Raw genomic sequence first — 25,414 nt, 5'->3', positions numbered from 1 at the left:
TGTCTTCCAGGTGGGCGTTCTCGTGCAGTGACCTCTGGGAGGGCTGTGTCCATCGCTCCTCGCTCCTCCAGGACCTCCCGGCCGGTTCCCCGGTGTTTGTGCACCGGATCGAGCTGCAGGAGGGGACGGCGGGGTCCCCTCACCTCGATGAGCTCCTCGTCGCAGACAGGGCTGTGACTGGTAAAGGACTCTGGGTTTTCTTTTCTGTGGGTGTTATCGCCTTTCCAGGGTACTCCATTAAATCGTTAATGGTGGAGCGGGTGGGAGCTGCTTCAGAGAAGGGTATTTCACAACAGACACAAAGTAATTTTGTTTTCTTGAACTTATGTCTTTTTGTGACAAGAATCAAGAAGGAATTTCCAAATAGTCTTTGTTTATTTCAGAATGTTTCTGTAAAGCGAACTCTTAAATTATCAAAACACCCTCCGCCCCCCCCCCCCCCAGCACATCTATTCCAGCTATAAAAGAAAAACTAACTGGGCGCAGCTCTTCTTCTGAGGAAAGGTTGTGCTCTCTCTTTCAGTGTCTCAGAGAGATCCCAGACCACCTGGGCCAGGCAGGAGGGCGGTGGCAGCGGTGTCTGTGGTGGGGTCTCTTCCCACTTACAACGTGTCCTGGCTGGTGTCTGGCTGCGGTGCGAGCCCGCCCCTGCTCTCCCCAAGGTAGGGACAGTGGGTGGACTATAGTGACACCCCGTGATCCCCCTCGCAGTCCCTGGAGCTGGCTGTGATGAGGCGGGACAGGAGAGGCAGTGGAGGATGAGACTGCAGCCTGGACATCCCTCTTTTGAGCCTTGTTTACTGTGTATGATGTTGAACACACATTGTAGAGGTGTTGATGAACACATCTAATTCTGGTATTTAGTTGTCATTGTATGAGTGGGATCGCGTTGCTGTGAACCAGAGGTGCTTAAGATGTTCTGGCTAGTCTGAGTTGTGTAAGATAGGGATGGGACACCAAGGTATGATGTAGGACTAGTAGGACATCTAAGCCCTTCTGGAATAGTGAGTGGAGACCAGTCAGAGGTGCTCCCAAACACCTTGATTGACACCAATTGCCATGTTAGGCAATCAAAGCCCACCTTTTGTGTCCTGCTGAACTGAGGTGGTTCCTATTCCAGAACTTCCAACAATGCTAGAGGAGGCAGAGCTGTTGGCTGACTGGATCAGAGAGCACACACTACAGGACTTTACTGGCAGACAAGAAGTCCTGTAGAAGTTGAATTGTGTCCAGTTGAATCAGCAAGGACCTGACAGGAATAGACAGGCAAGGGAGTAGCTGGAATGATGCAGCCTGTTGTGTTAGTTTGACTCAGTTACTTCACCCACAGTGACTTGTTCAGGCATTCACAGGAAACCTCCTTTCAGAAGGTGAACCTCAGCCTGCTGTAACTTAGTTTGGTTTCTTATCTTGTGGTCTCTCATCTGTCAAGCAAACACAAAGCAATGCGTTATTAGTTTGGAGTGCTCTAAAGACAGCTAGGTTCTCCTTTAAAAGTTGGCTGGGATCTGAAGAAAATTAGGTATGGTTCCCAGAGCAGCAAAGTCCTTTCAATTCTTAGTAAAATCTATGGCTTTGAATTCATTGATCACTTGTTGGGGTTAGAGGCATAGTCCCAAATCAGCACAAAGGAAGACTAACACAATCCACTTTGTACCTCAGTTTTCCCAACACAATTGCTGCTCATCAGCTCGGTCTCTTATCCTGCAAAACCCAAGCCTGAGAAGTCATTTAAACTGCTGTTCAGCCCTCGCTTGGTGAGCACAGCACAGAAGGATTCGCTGGTGCAAGTCTCTCCTGGAAAAGCACATTTAGTCACCAGTGTCTATTGTAGTATTTTGACATGAGTCACCAGTGCTAAAGGAAAGGACGAGAATACGGGGAGATGTTTGTGGGGTGTAATATGCATAAGCAGGTGTAGCTAACAAAGGGGTTGCCTTAACAAGACTGGCATTGGAATGCTATGCGCAACACCAAGGACCATGCTTTTCAGAGGGATTTAGAAAAACTGGGGAAAAAAGCCATGAGCATCGTTATGGACCTGAAGAAAATGCCTAGGAGAGAAAGATTTAAGAAGATAAATCTGTTTAGTTTATAAGAAGATTGAGATGGATTGATCAGTGCCTCTCATGAGGAAAAAATCCAGCTGCTTAGTGCTGGTGGGCTCTGCATCTCAGAGGAAGATATGAGGCACCAGTGTGTGATGGTGAAGCTGTGGAGGCTGAAAACAGAAATCAGCATGTGCTTTAAAGTCTGGGTGAGGTGATCGCTGTTTGGATATCTTCAAACCAAACCTGGCTCTTTCTCTTAACTGAGCACGTGCTGTGCTTTAGCACGACTTGCTTGCTGTGCTTTAGCACGACTTGCTTGCTGTGCTTTAGCACGACTTGCTTGCTGTGCTTTAGCACGACTTGCTTGCTGTGCTTTAGCACGACTTGCTTGCTGTGCTTTAGCACGACTTGCTTGCTGTGCTTTAGCACGACTTGCTTGCTGTGCTTTAGCACGACTTGCTTGCTGTGCTTTAGCACGACTTGCTTGCTGTGCTTTAGCACGACTTGCTTGCTGTGCTTTAGCACGACTTGCTTGCTGTGCTTTAGCACGACTTGCTTGCTGTGCTTTAGCACGACTTGCTTGCTGTGCTGGAGACAGGAACATCAGCTGAGACCTGATGTGCCAGGTGTGCTTCACCCTACAGGGCTCAGAGATCCCTTCGGCTTTGGGTTCTTGAAACTTGCTGAAGACATGCCTGAGGTTTGAGAGACTCCAGCTGTTATGAAGGCGCTGAACCACATGGTGGTGGCATTGCACCACGGTGTCTCTTGTTCCTTTGAAAAGGGAGAGTTCTAGAGGAAAGGGAGAAAATAAGTTTTAGAAACTGGGCTTTGGGTGAATTCTAATGTGAAATATCTCTGTAATTCAGGGCAGTTAAGATTTTGATAGACTTGGAACCACACGATGAAGTAGGAAAGCTTTCTGCTTTGGCATAGTTGCTTTTCAGGCTGCATGGAATTGGTCCTTCAAGAAAGCCAGTAGCGGGGCAGGAGTTGCCTGTACTTGGTCCTGCATGAACTATTTCTTCTATCGTAATTTAAAAAGGCTTTTATCCATCATGTTCTGCTGTGTGCATTGCCTACGTGGTATAGATGTAATTTGGGAGATTCAATTCCATTTGAGCTCTTAACGTGTTCTCCTTGGATCCTTCAAGAATGTTGTTCCCATTGGTGTCCCTGTGCTGCTGGTGATGTGGGGGTGTCAGCATTGGGTGTCTTGACTGCTAATGCCTTCATGTGAACCCCTCTGTCATGCAGAGATGCTTTACTTGGGGAGGACTCTAAGGAGTACGGCTACCTTGATGTCTCCACGGAGGATGTGAGAGTCAGCCTCACCATTCAGAGACTGCAAAAGTCATCCCCACCTATTGGAGGGACCTTCCGCATCCACTTGGGTAATACGGTGATATCAGGTAAGAGAAGATGCAAGTACAAGTTCTGGGTTTGTCTTGCAGGAAACCAAGTGAAGAAGAGACAATATTGCTCCTTGTCAGTGCTGGGGGGACAGGCTGTCAGGTTAAACCTTTTGTGATAGTTGATAGATCTCTGCATTTGATATCCTTCAAGGCAGGCGTTAAGCATTCTAGGCAGGGCAGTATTTCTAGATGTTCTTCTGGAATGAATATAATCACTATAAAACATTTGCCCTAATGCTGAAGAATTTTCCCAAAACAGGATTTGATCCATTTTGCATCCCAAGGTTTCATTATGCTGATGTTTCTCTGGCATGTGTACTTCTGGTCTTCTTGTGTGACAAGGCCCTTGCATGTTACCAGGAAATTAATTCTCCTTTAGGATTACCAGTGTCGGTAACTGGTTGGCAGATACTGCAAAGCTTCTGTGTAGAATTGCTTGACTTGAATCTAGTCCCCCTTTAGTTTCTAGGTTTTCTTGTTTGTTTAAAAAAAATCAAGGAGGTTTAGAATGAAAGTGAGCAGGTTAACCTGAGCAAAGCCAAGGATAAATTTCTCAACTGAGGATCTGGTGACTCAGTTATAAAGTCGAATAATAAGAGGAAAATGCAGCCTTAGAATATTTGTGAAATAACTTTCCTCTGTGTTGACAGTCAGGATTTTCCTCACGTGGCTGAAGGCTGTCTCAATAGTGCCCTGCTTTGAACACAGTAATTTAAAATGCACTCTGTTCCTCTTGCCCTATTCCCAGGTCTTCTGATTGCCTCTCTTTCTCATTAGAGATTTGTTGTCTCTGCAGCTTTGAATGGCTGAGTATTTTTGTCAAAAGAAATAAAATGTCATTTGCATTTATTTGGGATTCATCTCTACAAAGTCTTCTTGAGAGGCTGACTCCCCTTGCCTGTCTCATCCAGGAGGTTTCTGACCTTTCTGTTTTGAAGGAACATGACTTGTGCGCTGAAGTGTCTCCCCAAACCACATGTAATAAAAAGTGTTAAGCAGAATGTCTGATGATCCCAACAGGAGAGGAATTTCTAGGTTTTCTAAGCTATTAAGTAGTGCAGACCCAGTAAACTTCCTGCTGCTGCTTTTTGGCAGTTACTGACGTTTGAACCACAAAAATCTCACACTAATAGTGAAACAACTTCCTTTTCTAGGAGCAGATAGATGTGCTCTCCTAGGAATGGAGATTATCCACTTTTCTCCTAATGTCTTTTGCAGGTGTTTCAGTGCACGCCTCCCCCCGCCATCTCCGCAAGCTTTTGCAAGACAGCATGGATAACTCTGCAGCCCCGTACTTCAACACCAGTGACTTCATCGTGACCAAAGACTCAAACTCTTGCTATGAAAGTATCTGGACGCTGACTTGGAAAACGCAGACTGGGGATTTGCCCATTGTTATCAATGTACAGTAACTTTTCCTGACAACTACTTTGAGACCATTCAATGTCTTTGGCCTAGGACGATTCATTTGTTTTTACACAGATACCCCTGGGGACTTCAGCTGAGTGTCTTTCTCTTAGGAATAGCAGCTTGAGCAAATTCTGGATTAGATGATTAAAAAAGCAATTGTAGTGACAGATGGAGAAATCAGTGTCTTCAGAGTGTGCTTCAAAATGAGGAGGCAAGAACATGATTTCTGTGCTTTATTACTGTTCTGCGAAATAAAGGGACTGCTGTGCTAAAGTGGCAGCCATTACAGTCATGTTAATATTTCAGCACAGTAGCTGCAGCTCAGTACAGGTTTGTGGCATCATTGATGGGCCAAAAAGGTCTTTTTCTGAGAACTACTCTGTATGGGTTCATATCTGGGTCCTGTAAGTATCAGGGGAAGCTTCAGTTCACACTTTCCCATCCCAAGACTTATAGTTTTGAGTTTTGCCTCAAGTAGAAGAGTCTTTTTTTTTTCTTGATTAAAGACTCAGATTGAGCTGCTTCCTTCCCCAAAATGAAAAACTGTTTCTTTGTATATCCGTCTTCTAAAAATGTAAAATTATGCTCAATGAAGCAATGAGTTCTCATGGTGAAGACACTGTCCTGGATGGTGAGGATGGGAACAGGGTGGTGTTGTGAAGTCTTGGCTAACACAAATTTAGACCTGGAGATAGGTGTCATGGAAGAAGCTTGAGAAGAGGTTTCAAGGAGTTATTTGCTGCCTTGTAATGACCATGCATGAACTCTAGGGGAATGGTTTTAATTTAGAATCACAGGATGGGGGGGAGGGAAGAAATTTAAAATCTTTGTTCTTTGCCAGGTCTCTGCTGAAAACCTCACTGGTCTGAAGGCAACTATTTCTAGTCGTGTGGTTTATGATGGGGGTGTGTTTATTGGGCCAATATTTGGAGACATGCTTGCTACCTTCAATAACAAAACACAGGTGAGTTAGTGCTATTGCATTTCTTATTCTTTCATCTGTCACGTAGACCCAGAACTCACAGGTATTCCAGCCCTTCTGTCCCTGAACCCTTTCAGAAATCTACAGTTTGGTGCCTTGCCATATGTTGGTCAGATTCTGCCCCTGGGTTGTGGAGCAGGACTTTTCTCAGGAGCGATTGCAGGTGGGGAGAATGGTCGTCGTGGGTGATGGAAGGCAGCTTATTTCTTTCGAGGCTGTGGCTAAGGGCTGATGTTGTCTGGACTCCCACCCTTGCTGTGTCCTGTGGTGCTGGCTGCCAAACTTGCGAATGACACTGTCCAACTGCAGTGTTCCACCTGCTACACTGGTGTGAAAAATACATGAGATGATGGCTGTGATACTAATCTTTGAATTAGGCAAGTCCCTCAGCCTCTCTGGGTCTCAATTCTTCATGTGTGAAAAGGGAGCAAGGAGGTCATCCTGGCTGAATGAGTGCCCTGGATGGACAAACGCGTTACAGACTCTGCTTTCAGATATTACCAAGCAGTGTGCGTTGGTCTTCCAGCAAAGACAGCCAGGCACTGTAGTGACAACAGGGTGATGCTGGATGTGTTTAAAGCCCAGCTGGGCACCACTTGGGGCTAGGTCGTCCTCCTTGCTTGGTGGGCCTGTTCCCCAGGCATGAGAGCTTACCTGGCTTCCAGTGCTCAACCATCTAGAATCTCTGCTGTCTGTGGTGCAGTCATACCCTCGGACAGACCACATGAAACAAGAACAGCAGCAGCTATCAAATTTCCTCTTCATTTTTGAAGCTTTATTCTAGCTCACTGCTAGCAACAAGTGTAGAAGTGTCCTTTTAATTATTGTGTCTCTATTCAAGCACAGTACTTTGCAACTCTACTCCTTGCACAGCTTGGTAATAGTCTGCTTTTGGTTTCTGCAAGCATTGGTTTACCCTCCTGGCACACCTTTAATACCTGGGAGAAAGACAAAGGACCTTTCCTAGACCCTCTGCTTTGCCTGTTGACTCTTTGGAGATATTGAGATCTCAGAAGAGACGTCTCTGTCTCTTATGAGATACCAAAGTCGCAGCCCAGCTTTTTTGTTTTGGCTTGAACAGCAAGGGAAGAAGAGGACTGTATACTGAAAACAGACATACTGGGACTCATTCTAATTAGTCTTACAGAATGTTTTCAGTGTAATAAACTTGTTCCCAAGATAGTGGGAAGAAGTGGGTCATATAGCAAGCTGCATCTTTAACGAATGATAAGAACAAGAGTTGGGAGGAGTTGTGGGTCCCAGCAAGGCGGGAGATGAGATCGTCAAGACGCAGAGGAGGGCTGGTGGTACAGCCTCCAGAGCCATGCTCTGCTTTGCCCAAGACCGAGCTCCCCCAGCAAGCCTTGCGGTTCCAGCTGTGATGAGGCTGCAGCAGGCTGAGCAGCTGGCGGCGCTGTGTGCTGGCACAAAGTGCCCTCAGTAGCTTAGTGTGGCTGCCAGCATCACTGCAGGGCTGCTGGGTGTGTGGCTCTAGAAAGCACCTCAGGTCCCTCCCCGGCTTTAGAATAACCTTCTCCTCTGTCTCAGGTGGTGGTGGTGGTGAATGATGTCCTGGCAAACTGTTCTGGTTCCTGCTCTTTCCAGTTCAGCCGAGAGATGACACCCTTAGTCAGCGATGTGGAGTATTCTTCAGGTAATGGGACTTTTGTCCCTAAACAGAAGGGTGCAAATGCTGTTCAGTGGCAACAATTTGTCAGATGCTGATCATTTCATGTGTATTCTTTTGGAAATTTCTGATTTTATGGAAACTACACTTTCTAGTGAGGCACTTTCTGATCAGCTCCAGTCTAAAAACATGTTGCACAGACAGGCTGTTGCACAGACAAGGAGATGGTAAAGCATAAAGACTCTCGGGAGACTAGGGGCTCCTTTAAGGGGGGGGCTACAGGAAAGCTGGGGAGGGGCTCTTGTTCAGGGTGTGCAGGGATAGGATGAGAGGGGAATGGTTTGAAGATGAAAGAAGGGAGGTAGGGATGAGATCTTGGGAAGAAGTGTTTTCTTGTGAAAGTGGGGAGGTGCTGGCCCAGGTTGCCCAGAGCAGTGGTGGCTGCCCCATCCCTGGAGGTGTTCAAGGCCAGGTTGGATGAGGTTTTGAGAAACTGGATCCAGTGGGAGGTGTCTCTGCCTATGGCAGGGGTCGAACTGGGTGGGCTCTGAGGTCCCTTCCAACCCAAACTATTCCATGATTCTATGATAAAGGGGGGGGGGGGTAAACAGAGATGAACTTAAAGTGGAAGATGGCTCTTGGCTCATGTTATTCTTAATAAAATTCAAGAAAGATTAACAGCTGAACAGGAGCAGGCACTATGAGGGATAATGAGAGATCACTGGTGGCTTACTTTTTACGATGTCCTGATGAAGATGCTAAAACCTTTTAACTGCTGGTTAGTAAATCCTAGGCATTGCTACACCAAAATTCATGAGTCATCTTGTTGATTATCTTCCTTCAGATGATGGGTCCCAGGCCACAGTAATTATCAGGGGAAGTGGCTTCACTGAGGAGAAGCCAGCCCTACAGGTAGAGGTGAACAACACGACCTGTCATGTCATAACAGTGAATCAAACTGATGTGGTTTGCCAGATGGAGAAGCTGCCAGTTGGAGTCTACGTGGTGACACTGCTAGTGAGACCTTTTGGATTTGCACTCAGTGGCAGCACAGGAGAAGGCATCTTCCTAAGAATTGATCCAAAACTTACAGCTATTGAACCTCCTACAGCTTCAGAAATCGGTAGGTCTGAATGCCAGACTAGCTCTAAGGTGACATCTGCTTTCTGCTTTTTGCATTTCAGTTCTTTGTACTTTGACTATGAAGGTCTTCATCTGACAAAATGACACAGTATGGCTGGACACGTTGTGTATTCTCTAAAGCACTGCGGCACGTTTCTTACAGAGAGTGACACTTTCCGTGTTTTTTTCTGGAGACAATCAGTTTCCTGACAAGTTTTGTTTGAGAATTGTAAGTTCAAGTGCGGGGTATATTCATCCCTACAACTTAGAAGGCTGTTAGTGTTTCCTGGATCATCTTCCCATATCCATTTGACAGATAGCCTTCTAGTATTTGGATTCATCTGCCCTAATTGTGAAATGGCTAAACTTGATTCATCTCAGTCCAGTTGAAGTGAATTCATATTCTGAGACACGAAATGGAAAGCTCTTCTGTGTTTGGAAACAAAACTAGGAAACGTAGAGAAGTGTAAACTAATCCAAAGCTCCTTCCATTTCCATTACCCCTCCTCTCCTTGTAACGGAAGGGGAAACAAACGGTGATATGTTAGATCCCTGAAGGCCACAGCTTGGAAGACTTTCCACGTGACTCTGGGCCCAAAGGACCATTGTGACTCTCTGATCTGCCTTGTAGATGGCACAGGGGACTACAACTGGGTGTTCCAGCAAGGTCCCTGACCAACCATAGCTAAGCCAAATCAAAGCCTGTAAAAAGCCACTCTTTCTTTTTGGAGAGGGAAATGTGGAGAATGCTTTTAACACACCTGGATTGTGCAGTAAGCACCAGTGGTCTCAGCTTATGACTTATTTTCTGGCAGCTTCTAGGAGCAGTATGACCCAGGCTGAATGACAGTAAAAGTCATCGAGACTTTGCCTGGAAGCCTCCTAGTTTAATTACTGAGGTGTTTTGAGTTCTTGCTAAGAAGCATCCCTGAGAGCAGGAGTGCTGCTGTAGGTGCAGCATGAAGCTAGCTTAGCCATGTGGCTAGGAGAGCCGGCTGTGCCATGCTTGGCCACCTTGGAGCAGGCAGAGGAAGCAAATGGTGGTCTCTGAATCTGTCTTGTTGAGCAATGGCATGGATGAGGGGTAACAAGTTTTCAACTGAAAGAGGGGAGATTTAGATCAGACATCAGGAAGGACTTTTTTTCCTGTGAGGGTGGGGAGGCTGTGGCTGCCCCATCCCTGGAGGTGTTCCAGGCCAGGTTGGATGGGGCTTGGAGCCCCTGATCCAGTGGGAGGTGTCCCTGCCCATGGCAGGGAGTGGGACTGGGTGGGCTTTGAGGTCCCTTCCAACCCAAAGCAATCTATGATTCTATGAATGTAGGGTTCCTAAGCTGAAAAGCATGAAGTTATGGCCATCTCTTTCCTTTGTTTTATTAGAGTCTGTGGCAAGGAAGATTTTTTTACTTTTTTCTTTTCTTTCCTTTTTTCAGTGGAAGGGTCATATGGTATCTAGGGATCAGACTCACTGCTTTAATTCTTTAACAAAAAATCACTAAAAGAAAAGCTTCAGCAATGGCAAATTTTAGTGCTTGGGCTTTGCCTCCCATTTCCTTTGCTGACAATCCAGTTCTCCCAATTAGAGTGATCTGTCACTCGTTAAAAAGAAAGCAAGGGTAATGCTATCTTACATTACATATGCCTTGAACATTTATAATTGGAAAGAATTACAGCTTCCATCTGTGTTTTTAATTTCTTCCATTTAAAATACCTCTCTTCAATCTTATCGTGAAGTGCACATATGCAATATTTCATTGTATATGGATATAAGCGGAGATAGCAAAACTTAAAAGCATCAGCCTTTACACAACACACATGGGTTTTGTACTCTAAATCTGAGGCTCCTTATCTGACAACTATAATGTTAGACATGTGGCTTCCGGTTTGAGTTCTTGCTGTTTCTGGCTCTGTGTATTTGCCGTTACAGGGGAGGATGCTAAGGAAGCATCGTGTGTTTTGCCGCATTAGGTCCCTCGTGTCACAGATCTCAGTGAGCTCTGCTGGGAGTTTCCACTGCCCTTACTCTAAGTGTGGGATACCTTTCTAAAGGCACCACTGTGCCCCAGTGGATGGGGGAGCTCACTCTTAACATCTGATTGCTGCTCTGTGCTTGGATTTGCTGTTAGCCAGAGAACATCTAGCAGATTAGACCTCTAGAGTTCTCTGTTGCTTTAAAGAATGAGCAGGAAATGATGTTTTGAGGAAAAGGTACAAGGGACTCTACCATTAATATGTGATGACCTCACTGTAGAGGTTAACTTTCATGACACGTGAAAAGCATCATAAAAGCTTGCCTGGTTTGTAATAAAGCCATACTGAAACATACACATAAACACTGCATTAAAAAAAGTTCTTGTCTGAGTAGCCTGTCTGTCCAGCTGTAGCCCTAAAACTCCACAGGACTGATAAAGAGAGCAAAGAGCTTAAGTTTCAAGTAAAAATTGCTCTTTTTGTAAAAAAAAACCAAAAAACCTCTGAAAGGCATAAAGCACAAAGTCCAGGTTAGAATTGTCATTAATGCCCATCCCTGTTCTTTCCTGTTTCTCTTTGACGTGTCCTGAATCCTCTTGAGGAAGCAGAGGGGCACCGTGACTGTTCCCTGGACCTGGGTGCTGCTGGAAGCTCGGACACAAGTCTGACTTGTGGGGGGTGATTGTGCGGGTGACTGAAGCGGTGCAGCTCTGCTTGGCACATGGAAGACCTGAGGTTGCTTAGTGCTCTGCAGAATCAAGCCCTCTGTGACTTTCCTCACAATTCTGCCAAGTCCCAAGCCCTGCCAAGTCCCCTTTCTAACCTGAGTTTCCCAGACACATGCTACAGGCTTTTTTGACAGTGGGGTGCTTGGCAGCTACTTGAACTGTGAAAGCACCTGCTGTGCTAAGCTCATTTTCCATTCTCAGTGCTCCTTCTTTCCTTCCTTATTTTATTCTTTGGTTGGGGATCTTTCTAAGGTTATGATCACAGGCAAGATCTTGCTGACTTAAATAAGCATGTCATTAAAAAATAAAGAGAGAAACAAACCCAGTCCTTCTACTGTCATGGGCGAGAATTCAAATAGTGGGCAAGAAGGGTCACTGGTGAAGGAGGGGAAGCTGGGCAGTGTGAGGTGAAAGCAGATCATCGCCAGATCAACTGAGAGGTAGTACTGCATTTTGTAGTCATCTGTTGGTAGCCACTTGCATATAAAAGACATCATTCTGCATCTTGAATATAACAGAATAATTGGTTTTGCAGGAGGACAGAGAGTAGCTCTCAGGGGGACCAATCTGGAAAGTGTAAACTTGGTGCTCTTTGGATCTCAGCCTTGCCCAATTTTGGAGGATGACCAAAATTCAACAACAATTGAGTGTAAAGTTCCTTCTCGGGTAAGAAACCTTATGTTTTACAGAAACAGTCAGCAGCCTACAGGCCTTTGTTTTCCTGGCCTCAGATATGCCAAGGGAAGAAAGGGTAAAACATAGCCCATCGGCAGAGTCTTGGCTGTGGGTCAGTTTAACCTGGCCTTCACCTACAGCTTAGAGCAGCTTAACTAACAAGAGATTGATAAGTGATTTATGAAAACCACTGAAACAGTCAGCAAAAAATCCAGATTGCAGCATTATTAGCTAAGCCTCACAGAAACAAAACCATGGCTTTGAAGTCTACTAGAATTGTGTTTCTCCGCTAGTAGATTAAATATGCCTGGGACAATTGCTCCTGCTTGTATTGCTGAACCCTTTTCAGCCTCAAATCTGCTTTCCATTCTGATCTTCTCTGGATGTTATCGTGTCATGCTGAACCACGCCTAGGGATTAGCAGCAGTGCTCTTTGCGTGGCAAAGCCACACCCAGGACAATGCTAATGGTTTCAGAGTAGGGTTGTCTATGCCCATATCTTACCACTGTCTAATTTACTAGCATGGATATAGCAAAAGAAAATCTGCATAGCTGGTTGTTTTAAGGTTTATAGCTTTCCACAGATATCCCTTTAAAGACTGCGTAGGTCTGTGTGCTTGAGTCCAGTATACGTACAAGTATCCTCAGTGCTTCTTTGCCTGATTTATTAAGGTACAGGAATACAGGGAATAATGTTATTGGTGCATTTTTATCCCTGGTGTTGTCTTCATTTCTGTTTCTAGGGGACAGAAGATGCTGCTATCCCTGTGACACTAATTTCTGGATACCAGTCAACAACAGTAACCAACTTGTTCCAGTATAATTCTTCCTTAAACCCTGCTATTGTATCGCTGAGCAGGAACAGAAGTGGCATAGTAGGTGAGAAGGCTGCAGGCGTGTGCTGGGCGTTGTCTGTAGAAGCATCATTATTGCTGGTGATGGTGGGGCAGAGGGAATTGAGGTCTGTGGAGTTTGGTGATCTGACACTGCTTTTTTGTTGTTCTTTCTTCAACTTGTAACCCCCTGTTCTCTGCTAGCGCTGGTCAGTCCTGGCTGGTTTATGCTGCTTTTACTTTAGCATGCATGGAATAATGAGTTACTTTTCTAGGCCAGTATGGATGATGTCCACAGGATGTCAGGTGTGGTACAGTGCTCCTTTGGTGTTACGTTTGTCTAACTCTGCTCTGAAATTATCTCACCCATTCATTCTTGGTAGGAGGTTCAGCCAAGACAAGAGAAATAAGTTCTAGTGTCCTTCTCCAGGATCCCAAAGGGGTGATTATAAAGTTCGTCATGTGCATTTTGGGTTGCTGAAAGTAGAAAAGGGGCAACACCTGTCTCCCTACTTCCCCTTTCCAAGCCAAACTATTTCTTCCAGATTGATCTCGCAATCTTTTACCTTAGAATATGAGCATGGAATTAATGGACTTTGTGGGGGCAAAATCCCAAGCACTTAGTGTTCCTGTCTTTTGGAAGAGTTGACCCTTAAGGGTCTGTTCTGGGACCAGCGTTGTTTAATGTCTTCATCAGTGACATTGATGATGGCATCAAAGGCACTCTCAGCAAGTTTCCCCTCTCTTTTAAGGTGCACACCTTAATAAGCGTCCCTCCAGCTCAGCAGTTTGGCTGGACTTGGTGGCGATCCAAGGAGTTAGGTGACTGCCAGTGACAGGGTGCACTTCTTGCTGCACACCCAGCATTTCTATTCCTATCCCCAAATGCCCTTGTCATTTTCTATTGCTCTAGAATGCATAAATAAGAGAAAATGTCCTTTATTATCGAATATTATTCAGATACTAAAGCATCAAGGGGAGATTTTTCTTGCCGCAGGCAGTCCAGGTGCACAAAATTCCTTAATGTTATAGCATCTTGTGAATGGTGGTGTGGCTGGGTTCAATCTTCTATTCAGAACCTCCATGGCTTTGGCTTTTAATATAATTTTCCTCTTATATAATAAAAAGAATAAATAAATTACACCAGTGCCTTCCAGGCATCTAGGATTAAGCTGACAATTGACCAAGAGTCCAAAGAGTTCATGTTATTAATATAGCTAACTTCTCAAGCTTTCAAACTTTATTGACTCTATGTATGCAGAATTGAAAAGTGGTGGCTTCAAGACTTGCTTGGAGGAGCTGGTGGGTGAGGGGAGCTTTATGTAGACTCTCCTGCTTTGTGAATGGGTGAGACTTCTCCAAAGCTGAGGTTGTGGTGCTGAGTTCCTGCTGCACAGGCGATGCGATGCCAAATGATCCTGGCCTCTGCTGGGGAGTCGAGATTGCTACTCGGATCTAAATCTCTGGTGAGGATGGGCTAACCCATGGAAGTTAATTTTCATTAAGACAAGGTGAGTGTATCACAGCTGAGCTGCTCTTGACTACCACCCCACGTGATGGGATAACAGTGTCACGTGCAGCATTGATTTTAAAGCGGAGTGAGCTCAGTGAAGAAGGGGAGTGGGTGAAAAATGAATCTGCTCTGGGATAGTGATCTTCAACAGCTATTCTGGAGCAACTCTGTGGGCAGACAAGTGTTTCAGGCTGACTGGCCCAAGGGGATGGTAGAGAGATATTAACAGCTTTTGCCTGATGAATTTAGGACATTTATGTAACATAAACCCTGTGGCAGCAGGGACTGGGACTTGAAGAATCTTGTCCTGTTTATTCATAGAATGATTTAGGTTAGAAAGGACCCCAAAGCCCATCCAGTTCCAACCCCTGCCATGGGCAGGGACACCTCCCACTGGATCAGATTGCTCTGAGCCCCATCCAGCCTGGTCTTGAACACCTCCAGGGATGGGGCAGCCAAAGCTTCCTTGGGCAACCTGGGCCAGAGCCTCCCCACCTTTGCAGTAAATTTTCTTTTTAATATCTAATCTAAATCTCCCCTCTCTCAGTTCATTCTTCCTTCTGTGCAGTTGATCTCACACTCTTCAGAGGAGGCAGGAGAATGAGACTCACCTTCTAAACACATCTCTGTACCTGTTGCTTCTGTGTCTTGCAAAGTCACTGAAGAGAAATAGGCAGTTCTGTAGTGGGATTCACCTCAGGTCTTTTGGGTGTCTTCCTTGCAATGACGTGAATCGTGTCACGGAGACCCTGTTTGTGTTTGCTGGCTACAGTTATGGTGCTCTTGGTGAAAATGCATTTATATAGACTGACACACACCACCCTAATTTCTTGAGCTCTTTCATAAAGAATTTAGGTTATGAAATTCCCTTCTCTACTGCCCTTGTCCTTTTTTGTTGTTGCAATCTGCACAAATAAAGGAAGGCATCCTCTATTATCCGAATATAATTTGGCTTGCAACAGAGCTCAAACGAGATGGAGAGCACCCTGGTTTCTGAAAACGAGGTACTTTTGTGCATATGTGGGCATCTGACTTTAGGTACTAAGGAAAATTTTCATGTAGCTGTTGGAGACTCCTGTTAAGTTTGGTAACTCCGCAGTGCTGACAAACGTAGTCTGGACCATTTGTCAGGGATTTAGGAAAAATCCTGGAACTCCTCAGCTCCAGCTCATGTGAACTTTAGAGAGACCGCATTTGGCTCTAATTGGCTGCTGATATTTATAGGATAGATAGTTTATGGATCCCGTCCTGAGTGTGTACCAGCAGGCTGAGAGTGGCCAGATAACCCTGGTGGCTGGTGACCTGACCAGAAGCGCCAAGGGATGAGTAGGATACAAATGTTCTTCTAGTTTTTGTTTTGGGCTGATAGACACTACTGGACCTGTTCAGGCATGAAGAAACCCCATGATCTTCCTTGGGAAACTGTGTGCTAAAATTCCTGCTATTAGAAACACTAAAACAATTCATCCTTTCTCCTTTGCAGGAGGTCAGGAGCTTCAGATTGGAATATCCCAGTTTGCCAGCTACCGAGGGGCGGATATCAAGGTGCAAATCGGAGACTCGTGGGCACAGATCCAGGCACAGACAGACCATGGTGTTAATGTGATGCTTCCAGCCTTGGTTGAGGGATGGTACAACGTTTCTGTCTTCATCGATGGTGTTGCTGTCACTGCAAATAGGTGTGTGAGTGCACATGCTTTCCTTAAAGTACAGATTTCTTTCTCTGTCCTATTTGGTATTTCAGGGTTAATCTGAAAAGAAAGGTAAGGATTTTCACAGATTCTGTACCTAACGGTGAAATATGCAGTGTGGTATAAAATTATGAATAATTATGAAGGCATTTATTGATCTGTGGCACTCAAGTCAGCAAACTGCTAATGCTCGTCAATTAACTCCCCTTGGATCGGGAGAAGGTAGGAGAGAAACATTTTAGAAAAAACAGTGGATTTGATGAAAAATGCATATTCAGGCAATCAAAGGTATTCACAGATTCAGGTCAAATGCAGATAAATCCTGCTGTAGGAAAACAGCGGAAGAAAAGAAACACTTTTCATGAGAAAAACAAAAGCTAGTTTGAAAAATAAAAAAAATGCTTTGTTTGGAGAATTTTTAAATGATGCTATTTCCATCTTATAAAGTAGTGCTTCAAGTTCTTGCCTCAATAAATGCAGTATAAATGGATTAAAATGTGGAGGGTAACTGGCCTGAAAGTGGGGTGCAACAAGGCATTCACAACAGTTTTGCTCCTCAGCCATGGCAGCTGCAAATAATGGTCCTTTAACAATGGTACTGGGGAGAAAGGAGTTGCTTTTGTTGCTCACAAAGGACCCTGAGCTGCTCGTCACGTTAATGAACTTCAGAAAGAGAAAGCTTGTGGTCAGTGGGATGACACGCAGGGATTCAACCCACCTCATAGTGGAGTCTGTCAGCAGTACCACGGTTTTGTCTCCAGGGACGGAAAGTAGAAGGAGATAGAATCATATAGTAGTATGAGTTGGAAGGGACTTTAAAGATTATCCAGTTCCAACTGCCCTGCTATGGGCAGGGACATCCCACTAAATCAGCCTGGCCCCGTCCAACCTGGCCTTGAACACCTCCAGGGAAGGGGATGGGCCATCCCAGGAGACAACTCTGATCTCTGGTGCATTGGATTGCAGGCTTTGGAAGGTTCATTTCTCTACCATGTCTTTTTGGGGTGGGGGCAGTCTTTGAGAGTCCAGTGATGGGGAGGAGAACTAGATAGAGGTGGGACAGAAGCAGAGCTGTACTCTTGTCTGAGTGGGCTTCAGGAGGTTGTGTTGGGGTTTATTCTTGCAGTTACCGCATTGTCTGGTGAGAGGAGGTAAGGAGGGAGGGCAGCTGGTCTGTCTTCTTGGTGCATTGCAATTCCCGTCTGTGGGTAGGGCTGCAATGGGACCTTCCTTGTTCTTGCTTCTTTTGATGGGCTGTTCAGTTGTGCCTCATGGACTGAGCTTGGCCCACAGGCTGCCATTTGATAGGACAATGTTCGTTATAGATGTAGTTCAACTCACACAGAAACATTTGGGTTGTGGGATGGTCTTGTCCCTGTGGCACTGAACAAGGGGTTGTGCCAGGTGAGCATTTGGTCTTCCAACCCTGAAGGGTGTGAAGAAATCATAGTGCTGCAGCCGGAGAGGAAAGCTAAAAAACCCTCAGCTCCTCTCAAAAACCTTTGTGTTCCTTGTTTTGCAGGGTGGCACCATTAATCCAGTACCTCTCTGAGATCTTCAGTATAGAGCCATGCTGTGGCTCCTTTCTGGGTAAGCGGCGTCGGTACATCTGCAGCCACTTATGCAGGTTAAAGGGATCAAGGGCACAGTTTTCCTGCAGGAATGGAAAGGGCATCTCATTTCACATCAGTTTAAATGAGGGCACTTTAAATCTGTGACCCTTTATTAGGTAGACATCATCAAGCAGACAGCAGCGGTCTGAACATGTGGGATTGCAGTGAGCATCCCTCAATCTGGTGGGATGGCCCAGGGATCTCTGTGCTTTGAATTTGATTTCCCCAAGTGTTTGCTCATGTATCCTTGCATGTTCCCACTGGGAAAGCAAAGCACGCCCACACCTGCCTCATCGGCGCTGTTTCAGTCATTACGCCTCCATCTTTTAAGATTTTCTGCGTGGAAGTTGGTTGGAAAACAGGGTACAATTGTGGTTTGAAGCAAACAATAATTTCATGTGATCCCAAAAGGGACATTCATTTTTGTTAAGTTGAAAAGTCAAAAAACCCCTTTTTGGATCTTAATTTTAATCAAAAGTGAAATATTTATTAATCCCGTTCTATCATTTTAAACACTGGAAATAATTTAAGTGTGTTTCAGAGCAAAACATCACTGAATTGAAAAGAAAGTTTTACTTTAAATCTTAAAAAGCAGATTTGAAGTGGTTGATTTATTTTGTCACTTAGCTGAGGATGGGGGAGAGTTGAATCCCTGTAGTGAATTTTAGATGACTCCTTAGAAATGCTTTTATTGAAGACAGAAATTCTTATGCGACCTCGGGTCCCTCCACATCTTGTGCTCACAGGCTCACAACACAGGTAAAAAAAAAAATCACAAAAACTCAGAGATTTGGTGATGTGTTTAACAGTTTGTGTGAAGTGCTCAAGCCTTAAGAGATGAGAGCATGGATAAAACTTGGAGAGCAAAGGCTCTCAGTTTTGAAGATTAAGATGTACTGAAAAAAATAAAATTATTGTATTGTTCTTAACATATTTAAGGGTAAATTGAAATTTAAATAAGAACTGATGAACTCTTTGGCTGTAGATTTATGAATGGCTTAAGCTGACTTAGAATCTCATCTCTGCAAAAAGCACCAGTCCTTCCCCTGCCTCTTCTCTAGCATTTTCTTGTCTCTGACGCTTGTGTAGCCATTAGGGTTGAGGATCTGAGCACATTCAAAAGAATCCCCGTTAAAAAACAACTTATTTTTCAGCCAGATCATGGGGAAGGGAAAGGCACAGGCTGATGAAGGTGAAGTGAGGTAGGGCATTGGGACTGTTGATACTATAAAGTAAAGCAAGATAGAGAAGTTTCATCTGGCTTTAAGGGAGGCAGCTCAGGGCTTGGAAGCATGGGATTAGGCTGGGAATGCTGGTGGGTTTGCATCTTTATCTTTATCACATCTTAAAATCTAGGCTGTTCCTGCATCTGTGCTGCTCTTATTCTCAGCACCCTGGAAGGCAGTGCCAATGCTGCTGCTCTGCAGTGGAAACCAAGAGATCAGGACTCGTGCTTCTTCCGGATGGTTGTCACCTGCTCTTAGTTGCAAGGGTGGTAGCGGGGCACCTCAAAGTTCCTTCTCCTGTCAGTGTGGAGAGGAAGACTCCAATGCCATATCATAGAACAATTGTGCTAGATCAGATCAAAGACAGCCTGTGTCCCAGAGTGACCCAAATATTGGATGACTTAGGTTATGAGTGGAGCAGTCTATGATGATACTTGCATACAACAGTCTTCCAGCTTCCAACACTGAACACAAGGACAGCCTCAGCTGGAGGGCATAACTTTGTGTCTGACTCTTCTAGAACTGCTTTCCCATTCAAATGACCCTACCAGTTCACACTAAGAGCCTGTTTTCACCCATTTTCTTTTGTCTTCTGTGGCCTTAAGTACATGCCTAGGGAATAAAAGTGTCCAGGCAACCACAGGGAAAAGCAGACAACCTGCCTTCCTCCACCCCATGCATAGGAAGACCTGGTCAGAGGCGCCTTTGATGCTGGCAAGGAACTGCTCTTGTCCTCTTAGTCTTCTATCTTAAATGGTGCAGACTAGGAGCATATAAGTTGGGAAGGCTTGAAGTTGGAAGTATTCCTCAATGTATCAACTTTTCTGGTCAGTGAACTCCTCAGGGGCAAGTGACCATCAGAGCATGGCAAATCTGGCACTCTGCCTGAGTGACCAGGCAGAACTGAAGACTGAAGTAAGGTCTGTAGTTCTGTCTTTTTGTTTGAAAGTATTCGTATTGCATCCTGCTTTCCTCTATGCAGCATCGCTGCCATCTCCCCACCTGCATTGACAGTTCTGTTCCCTGAAGAATTCAGTCTGTTTTTACTCTCACGGTTCCTCTCGCAACAGCTTCCTCCAGTCCTCTGGTGGCTTTCTGCTGTCACTTGCTTCTGTGCTGGTCCCTGGCTATTGGATACCTTAGCCTCTTGTCTACATAGGATAATCCTGATTATTAAGTGTCTTGTTCCAAGAAAGGACTCCATTTCTTCTTCTGTTTGATCTGGCTAAGGCTGTCTCCATGCTTACCAGATTTATCACTGTTTATGATTTTTGCACTGCAGTCATTGATTACTTTCCTGCATATAATGTCCTCATCCCTTGTTTTTTTTCACTCTTAGGTGGAACACAGCTTACAATCTCTGGGATGGGCTTTGGCCAAAATCCTGCCCTGGTTTCTGTTTCAATGAATGGGCAACCCTGTATGGTTACTCACTTGACAGAAGAGACGGTTTGGTGCCTGACCCCGCCAGCTGCTAATTTGTCTAGTGAAGATTCACACGACCTCTCTGTCAGAGTAAATGTGGTCATCAGCACTAGGTCTCTTCAGCGCACTCTTTTTGCAAAAACAACCACCACCTTCCATTACCAGAGAGCTCTGACTCCCCTGGTTACTGTTGTTGAAGCAGAAGTCACAAATAGCAACCTGCTCTTGAGCATCCAAGGCATAAACGTCACTGGATCTGTGGCTAAGTTTGGACACAGAGAATGTGAATTGGAGTTTCAAAGTGGCAACAAGTCTGCAAAGTTTTATCAGTGTTCTTTGTCACTGAACAGCCTGGAACCTGGGACTTTCTCCATCCAGGTTATCCAGAAGCAGCTGGGATATGCTCGTGTGGCAGCAAGGCTGCAGGCTCTTACGATAGCTCCAAGGATAACCTCCATATTCCCATCACAAGGATCAATCTGCGGTGGGATGTTACTCACTATATCTGGTATTGCTTTGAAATCCCGAAGAGATTTAGTACAGGTCAGCATGGATGGTAATTGTTCCTGTGAGATCCAGAACTCTGCTAACGATGCCATTAATTGTATTGTCCTCCCAGGGGCCCATCCTTGGCATCGCAGGTGCCTGGGTGAGGTGTTTGGGGCTCTTAATGTCACAGTGACCGTCAATGGGATCAGTAGCGTTTGCCTTGGAGCCTGTACACTCCACCTTCATGAACAGTGGACCCCACTTGTGGATCTGGTGACCTGGGAGACCAATGGGACGTTCACCTCTGTGATGATCAAAGGACAGAGGTTGGCATGGCCAGGTGACAGCCCCGTGGTACATGTGAATAACCAGTCTGTCTGCAAAGTAACTTTTTGGAATGAGACCAGCATCGAGTGCCACACAGACTGTCTTGCCCCCGGGGAGTATGACATTTCCATACACACCAGGAAAAGAGGCCGAGCTTGCTTCAGAAACGCATCCAGCGTTCTCACCGTCCTGCCTCAGGTGTACTCGTTTTACCCACGAAACTTCAGTACCAGTGGTGGAGGTCTGCTGACCTTGGTCGGGTTGTCACTGAAAGGGAAGAGAATGACCTCTGTTCTCATAGATTATCACCCATGCCTTGTTCTCAGTGTCACCTGTGTAGCTGTCCAGTGCGTGGTGCCTCCAGGTAATGGGACTAGGGCTTTGAGTCTAAAAGTAGATGGCATCTCCCGTTACCTTGGTAGAATAAATTACAACGAGGAGTTTACCCCATCTTTCCTTTCACTTGTTGCAACTGGTCACCTTTTAACAATCACTGTGTCACGGCTCACAGAGATGGACAGCATCTACATATATGTTGGAGACTTTATTTGCAGTGGTGTCACCATCACTCGCTCTGCTCTACAGTGCTCGGCTCCTCTTCTCCCTGCTGGCAAGTACCGTGTGCTGGGCCTGGATGTCCCTCGGGGCTGGGCTTCCTCCAACCTGACGTTCACCTCTCAGCTGATGGTGACAGCCATGCATCGCAACTGGGGTAAGTCAGAAGGACTTCCTGCAGATTCTCCGTGGGGTGCAGTGCTGGGGACTGTGGTGACTGGGGTGTTTTTTTTCTTTTTGTTTTGGCATGAAATCAAAAATTATGAATTAAAAAAAAATACCCTTTGTGGCAGCTGGTTGTCAGGCTCTGCTTTAAATCCCATTTTCTGACCTTTTCCAAGGTGCCTTGAATGGAGGAGCAGTTTACCTGAGCGGAATGGGGTTTTCCCCGGGGAAGACTTTGGTCACCATCTGTGGCGCCTCTTGTGAAATGCTGGATAACCCGACGACGACTGAGCTGAGCTGCCTTGCCCCACGCTTACACGGTCAGCTAAGACGCAATCCCTAGAACTGTGTTAAAAACATCCCTTGAAACCCTATATTGACTCAAAAGTGGAGGGTCCCAGTGTGTCTCATCCCAGGGGAACAGATTGCAGCAGCACCCCTGGAGAAAAGAGAGGAGCTAATACGGTGTTGACCTCTGTTTTTTGAGCTCAGTCCAAAACAAATTGCTTTTGGGGAGTTTTTGCATCAATGACTGTGGGTTTTGAACTAGATCCACCATGTGCCTGTAGCCAGGTGACTGGAAGGGTGACCTAACGGTGTACTGTGGCCAGTTCATACCTTTGTGAAGCTGGAATTGAGGATCGTAGAATCAAGGAATAGTTTGGTTTGGAAGGGACCTTGAAGGTCATCCAGCTGTAGCTGCCCTGCTGTAATTACCCCACAGCCAGGGCATCTTCCTTAACTGGAGAGAGGCAGCACAGCAGGGAACGATGCCGTGATCTCTAGCTTTCTCAGAGAGAAATAACCCTGCCCCGGTTTTGGAGGAAACTCTTCAAAATGGGCATTTTCTGGGGCAAGATCTATTTCCGCCCTCTCCCACTGGCAGCACAGAGTTAGGCTCCTAAGATCTGCAAAAAAGCAGGATTTAAGACTTTTAAACCCCACCCCAAGATGTATGTCATTCCCAGACGTTAAGCGCAGAGCACCTACCTAGGTGCTGTGGCAACGCAGCACTCGGTGGCGTAAAACTTCAGCCCTTTCATAGCTCTGAGGCCAGGAGAGCATCCTGGTGTCTAAAGAAGTATTTGCTGCTCTGTGGCCATTCAAAGATCCATGACCTCTTCTGCTTTGGGGACCTGGAAGAAGGGTGGCAGCAAGAGTGTCCAATAGAGTAAATAGCCAGGGTTTTGCTCAAAAATGTTATGGACTCTCCACCCACTAGAACAGTCAGAAGTTGACTAGATTAGTTACTGAGAAACCAGTCCAGTGTGAAACTTAACATTCCTTTGAGCAAGGGTTGGGATGAGAGGCATCCAGGGCTTCCCTCCAGCACCACTTCTTCTGAAATTCTGAATTTGTTCTTGTCATTTTCAATGCTCCCTTTCCTCATCCATGAGGAATACCAAGAAAAATGGGGGAGAGAGGCTTTAAAACCCTGCTCCAAGCACTCAAAAGGAGGTTGTAAGGGATCAGTTTTCTTCTTTGTTTTAAACAAGATCTGGGCACAGTCCACAAAAATGCTTCTTGTTATTTTTTAAACAAGCAAAAAGACATCATGCTGGAGAGCTGACAAAAAAATCAGAGCACACATAACAGGGAAGCCTGTTATTGCAGGAAGAATAGCAGAATAAAATGTAATCAAATTGATCCAAACGATGAAAACATTAATAACTGCGTTCAAAATCCTCTGAGTGGTGGGCGGCAGAGCGTCTCGCAGGCAGGCCCCCGGTCCTCATCGCTGGCACTAGATGTCAGCGAGTGACTGCGGGTGCTGTGCCCGCGCAGGGGTGCTCTGCCTCTCTGACCAGAGGGGCACAGGCACCAGGCAGCCCCTCTTTCCCCTGCCGTGGATTTTGCAGTGTGCAGCCTTGCAGATTTCACCACTTGAGTTGCAAAAATGTTTCTCTGTTAATGAAGTGTTTACAAGAAAATATTTTTTTTTTTTTTTCATTTAAGAAATATCCCCTATAGGTTAAATCTGTGAGTCTCCCAGGCTACTTGTAGTCCCCGAGACGGGCGTATTCAGCCTGTGTGTGTGTTTGTGTGGTGTTGGGGAATCTGTTGGCAACTCAAAATGCTTTCTGGATGAGGATATGTAGGGGATTGCACTCCCCACCACATGGGGCGTGAGTGGACTTAGTGAGTGCGGTTAGTCCCGTCTCACCTCATGGTTTACGTGCCGCCGTTTGCCCCGGGAAGTCTGCCACTTGGCACTTGCACATCCAGTAATCAGACCTTTCTTTCACAGCCTCGTCCACGTGGGTGAGGTGGCAAAGTGACTGCGAGGATGGGGGACGTGAGCCGTGAAGGAGATGGGAGGGATAGGTCTGCCGTGCCCGAGGGCTGCTTCAGCGCAGAGGCTGGTGCAGCCAGGTTGGACGCTTCTCTGACATTTCCCAGCGTTGCTCATGGACTGGGTGATGAGAAGTGAAGAGTTCAAGCTGCATTTCTTCTGTTACGGCATGCTGTGAAGCAGAAACGCCTCCCCTCTGGCTCTGTAGGATGTCAGGTGGCAGCTCGCTGCTCTGGGGTTTCAGCGCTGGGTCGTGTTGTCTGGCATGCTTAAGATTGGAGGTGTTCACGTGGGAATCCCCAGCTGGTCCTCTTAGCTCGTGACCAAACCCACTGGGCAAGGCTCTGCAGGTAGCAAATGTGACTTCTTTCTGATTTAACAGGCGGTTTTCTAAGACACGAGGAACTGCTGGTGTCAGCAGGATCGCTCTGCAAGCCTCTCCCACGGGGTCTTCCTTGAGAGTGGGTGTCCTGTGGGGTTGTAGCAAGGGTTTGGTCATTCATAAGAGCTGGGCAGGCTAAGTACTGAAATGGTGCTCAATCCAGAGCACAAAGAAAGGGAATGTGAGCCCAGACGCTTTTATGAAAACTGTTGTTTGCAAGCTGCAGAAAAAATAAATCAGAACAGAGGTTAAGCTTGAATTTCACCCTTAGAGCTTAAGGAAATTAATAGAATTAAATAAAATTAACAAAAACACACTCCCTTCAAGGTAAAAAAACCCCAAACCAACCTCTAAGTCTTTAAAGGCTTGGTTGAGCGAGAACTGGCTTGATCCCAAGAGCTCTCCCCTTCTCTTGTTCCTGCCTTGTTACTTATGTTCATGGTGCTGCAGATGAGCACAAATACAGCTGTGGATTCCATTTAGCTCAGGTTAAATTTAGAGAATGTATAATTAATGTCTGTGGGATTGAATTGTGCACCTGTGAAAGATGGGAATACTGGTGGGAAGCTTGAGGCAGGTAAGAAAATAACCGAATATTCCTGTTAGGTAACATTACAGCAGGTACCATACATAAATTTTACCGTAAACTAGTACTTGAGACTTTGATGCTGGGGTGAGGGTAAAGAAGTCACCATTAGAAGGAGGTGACCGGATAGGAAAATGCATCTTGGAAAAAGCTGAGTCTGGTTTTCCTGATTGTGTGGGATAACAGGTCTGGCTGTAGGGATTTGATGTAACAGCACTAGGGATATTTGTTAGCAAGTCCTGGACCCACCGTTAGCTAGATTGCTTTGGTGAAAGCACATGTTTAGAGAAGAGGCTGTAGGTCTAAGGCTAGAAATGAACTGAGGCTGATTTGAAAG

The 25,414-nt window shown here is 45.7% G+C and overlaps 1 protein-coding gene across 1 annotated transcript in view; it reads left to right on the top strand.

Moving 5' to 3' along the window:
* Nucleotides 1-25,414, top strand: part of PKHD1 (PKHD1 ciliary IPT domain containing fibrocystin/polyductin) — a 254,042-nt gene that overhangs the window by 24,414 nt on the left and 204,214 nt on the right. The window contains exons 21-33 of the mRNA XM_054063619.1: nucleotides 11-180; nucleotides 524-662; nucleotides 3,309-3,463; nucleotides 4,685-4,869; nucleotides 5,718-5,840; nucleotides 7,407-7,512; nucleotides 8,330-8,608; nucleotides 11,840-11,970; nucleotides 12,723-12,858; nucleotides 15,809-16,004; nucleotides 17,539-17,606; nucleotides 20,195-21,808; nucleotides 21,993-22,136. Coding sequence (XP_053919594.1) covers nucleotides 11-180; nucleotides 524-662; nucleotides 3,309-3,463; nucleotides 4,685-4,869; nucleotides 5,718-5,840; nucleotides 7,407-7,512; nucleotides 8,330-8,608; nucleotides 11,840-11,970; nucleotides 12,723-12,858; nucleotides 15,809-16,004; nucleotides 17,539-17,606; nucleotides 20,195-21,808; nucleotides 21,993-22,136 — 3,446 coding nt within the window. The remainder of the gene's footprint in view (nucleotides 1-10; nucleotides 181-523; nucleotides 663-3,308; nucleotides 3,464-4,684; nucleotides 4,870-5,717; nucleotides 5,841-7,406; nucleotides 7,513-8,329; nucleotides 8,609-11,839; nucleotides 11,971-12,722; nucleotides 12,859-15,808; nucleotides 16,005-17,538; nucleotides 17,607-20,194; nucleotides 21,809-21,992; nucleotides 22,137-25,414) is intronic.

The sequence above is a fragment of the Cuculus canorus genome, chromosome 3 (assembly GCF_017976375.1).
Source record: "Cuculus canorus isolate bCucCan1 chromosome 3, bCucCan1.pri, whole genome shotgun sequence".
Classification (NCBI taxonomy): domain Eukaryota; kingdom Metazoa; phylum Chordata; class Aves; order Cuculiformes; family Cuculidae; genus Cuculus; species Cuculus canorus.
This window is presented reverse-complemented; position numbering and strand designations above follow the sequence as displayed.